At 43.5% G+C, this 3,123-nt stretch overlaps 1 protein-coding gene across 1 annotated transcript; it reads right to left on the reverse strand.

Moving 5' to 3' along the window:
* Window positions 1–244: 244 nt before the first annotated feature.
* Window positions 245–3,066, reverse strand: nkx2.4a (NK2 homeobox 4a). The gene is made up of 2 exons (XM_017032563.2): window positions 1,562–3,066; window positions 245–1,030 (listed from the first exon to the last, which is right to left on the reverse strand). Exons 1-2 carry the CDS (start codon window positions 1,935–1,937, stop codon window positions 345–347), a joined length of 1,062 nt encoding a protein of 353 aa, XP_016888052.1. The 5' UTR covers window positions 1,938–3,066; the 3' UTR covers window positions 245–344.
* Between the last annotated feature and the right edge of the window lie 57 nt (window positions 3,067–3,123).

Genomic DNA, 3,123 nt, shown 5'->3' on the forward strand with positions numbered 1-3,123 from the left:
TGATTTTTTTTTTTTTTTTTTTTTTATGCCAACCTGCGGATGAGCCCATGCAAACACATACAAACTATATATATATAAATATATATATAAATATATGTATACATATATAAATATATGTATGCATACATATGAATATATATGCATACACATATACGTGTGTATGTGTATATATTTTTTATATATGTATATATATATATATTCACATACATATATTTATATATATATTTATGTATGTATAGTTTGTATGTGTTTGCATGGGCTCATCCGCAGGTTGGCATACAAAAAAAAAAAAAAAAAAAAATCAAAATGAAAAAGTTGACAGTACTCGGTACCGTCTTTAGGTCCTACCACGTTCTGCCGTACAGGAGGTTAGAGCTGACCATGTTACTGGTGTAGTCTACAGCAGACGTGTCTATCTGGGCCATGTTCAGCTGGCTGTGCAGTGACGGCGGACTGGGCGACATCTCCTCCAGGTCCAAAGCGTTCACGTGCTGCTGGCTCTGGTGCTGCACCAGGGAGCCGGCGGAGGACGCCAGCACCACTCCCGCTCCCTGCTGCTGCTGCTGGCCCGGTTGGACCTGCTGCTGCTGCTGCTGCTGCTGCTGGTTGGGCGTCGGCGTGTTGGAGCCGTTCTGGCACGGTTTACCGTCCTTCACCAGAACTGGCACGGCCACGCGCCGCGGTGACTGCGCCTGCTGCTGCTGGCACAGGTTGCCGTCCTGTTGCTGCTGCTGCTGCTGCTGCTGCAGCTGCTGCGCCGCCTTGTCCTTGGCCTGGCGCTTCATCTTGTAGCGGTGGTTCTGGAACCAGATCTTGACCTGGGTCGGGGTCAGGTGGATCATGCTGGCCAGGTGCTCCCTCTCCGGCGCGGACAGGTACTTCTGCTGCTTGAACCTCCTCTCCAGCTCGTAGACTTGCGCCTGGGAGAACAGGACGCGCCGTTTCCTCCTGGGCGCCGCGTGGAGGGTTGGCATGGATTTGGTGGCGTCCGCCATCCCCGTGAGACCCCCCATGCCGCTCATGTTCATACCTGTGGAAGGTCCCATGAATCTAGAAACTTAAAAATATACATACATACATGTGCGTTCAATACACAGAAGAGGAGAACTCTATGTCGCCTGAAGTTTCTTAAAAAACAAAACAAAAACAAAAGTCTAAATAGGAACGAAATAGCTTTCATATAATAATAATAATAATAATAATAATAATTTACTTTTAAAGTGTTCAGTCCAAGTGTTTAGTAAATACATAAGTAAATATAACACAGTTGAAACAAATGAAAAGTTAAAAACATGACTTTTTAAATTTAATAAAAAACATGTAAATATCATTTATATTTGATGTCAAATATTCCCAATAGTGGCCGAAAATAAATACATAAATAAATAAATACAAGTGGTATATATATATATATTTATATATATTTAGCCAGCAGCGTTCTCTCATCTCACATCTATAAAATATATAATATTTACATCAAAATTAAAATGACATTTTAAAAATAAATATAAAAAACTAAATAAAAACAGCATCATCATCAGCAGCAGAGGTGAGGACTTACTGGTGGAGTATCTCGGGTCAGGGTTGGTGCTGTACCAGCCCGTGGCTGCAGCTGCTGCACTGGTCCTCATGCTCTCCTGGTACGACGGCAGGTCGCCCATGTTGCCTATGCCTCCGTTGCAGTATCCCCCCATGGCGCTGTGGGAGAACTGGGAGACGGTGTGCGGCATGTGGTAGGTGGCGGCCACGCCGGCGTTGTGGCCCATGGAGTGCTGTTGCATGCCGGTCTGAGACACCTGAGGCTGTCGGTAGGCTCCCAGCGGAGAGGCTAGGTTCCCTGCGCCGTCCATTGCACTGAACTTCTTGTAGGTCTCCTCGATTGGACTCAAAATATCTGTGACTGAAAAAGGCGTTGTGTGCTTTGGGCTCAACGACATGATTCAGAAAGCAGGTAGATTTCTGTGTTGGAGCAGATCAACCGTGTTGTTGTATCGGCTCTCTCCTTGGTGGATGTCTACGTAAGAGAGTGCTTGTAGTGCGCCTGAGATCCTATTGATCGCCTTGGAGAAGGAGGCGAGCCCAGGGCGCTCTTAGCCCGGGTTTATTGGAGCCAGGAGCCAGGTTTACGACAAACACGGTGGGCGGAGCGAAACTCCTAAAGCAGCAAACAATAGTCATTGACATTTTTAGGGGGGGAAACAGTTAATGAAAAGACCCCGGCTCCTTTTATTGAACGGGATAATAAATTAAATTAGATAAAAAAGAAAAGAAACAAAGAAATAAAAAAATAATAAAAACTACATGAGACGTGTGTTGTGATGCTGTCTTTTCTGCACAGGTGACTGATCTGTGGCTGCCGTGTTTCTGCTCAGCAGCTGATCTGAGAACACTGGGATATTTTCTGCGTCAGGAGGGAATTCCACTCTTTCTGGAAACTTTGAGAGCTCTTTGAACAGACACGAGGGCCGCGGAGTATCATCACAACTTCTATGACCGCCTCATTTATGCTTCTTAAGCATCTTTTTTTTCTTTTTTTTTTTGCCCCAGTCCAAATAAACTGAGACGGGGGAAGGAGTGACGCAGCGCTGCACCAACACGAACCGCCAACATTATCGATTGATTGATCGATTAATTGATATTTTTGTGTGCACCTAGGTTGATAATGTTAAATATATATTTACTCAAATGAACTGAATATACATTTTACATATATATATATATGATATGATGATGTCATAGCTGTAGCTGTATGTCACGATACGATTCGATACGTGTATTGTTGCTCATTTAATGCAAGAGATTTAAATTAAAAAATATATATTTATATTAATTTTTATTTTATTTGCTTGTGATCTACTAGTACCGCCTTATTGGCCAGAATTTTCTGTTTCTCCTCCACAGAAACCACGGTATTATTTTTTTTGTTTGTTTTGTTTTTATTTTGAACTTTTATTCCTTCCCCGAGTCTTAACCCAATCTGCGGACAATATTGTCGGCCTCCAACTCCAACTCTTAAAGTCTGGTCAACACGCGTTAATGACACTCCTGTGGTCCTGACCTGACACTGTAATCTCTGAGCAAACTGACTGGCGCCAGGGGACGAGTCAGAGAAAGAGAGGCTCA

Source organism: Cynoglossus semilaevis, chromosome 1, assembly GCF_000523025.1.
Source record: "Cynoglossus semilaevis isolate Cse_v1.0 chromosome 1, Cse_v1.0, whole genome shotgun sequence".
NCBI lineage: Eukaryota > Metazoa > Chordata > Actinopteri > Pleuronectiformes > Cynoglossidae > Cynoglossus > Cynoglossus semilaevis.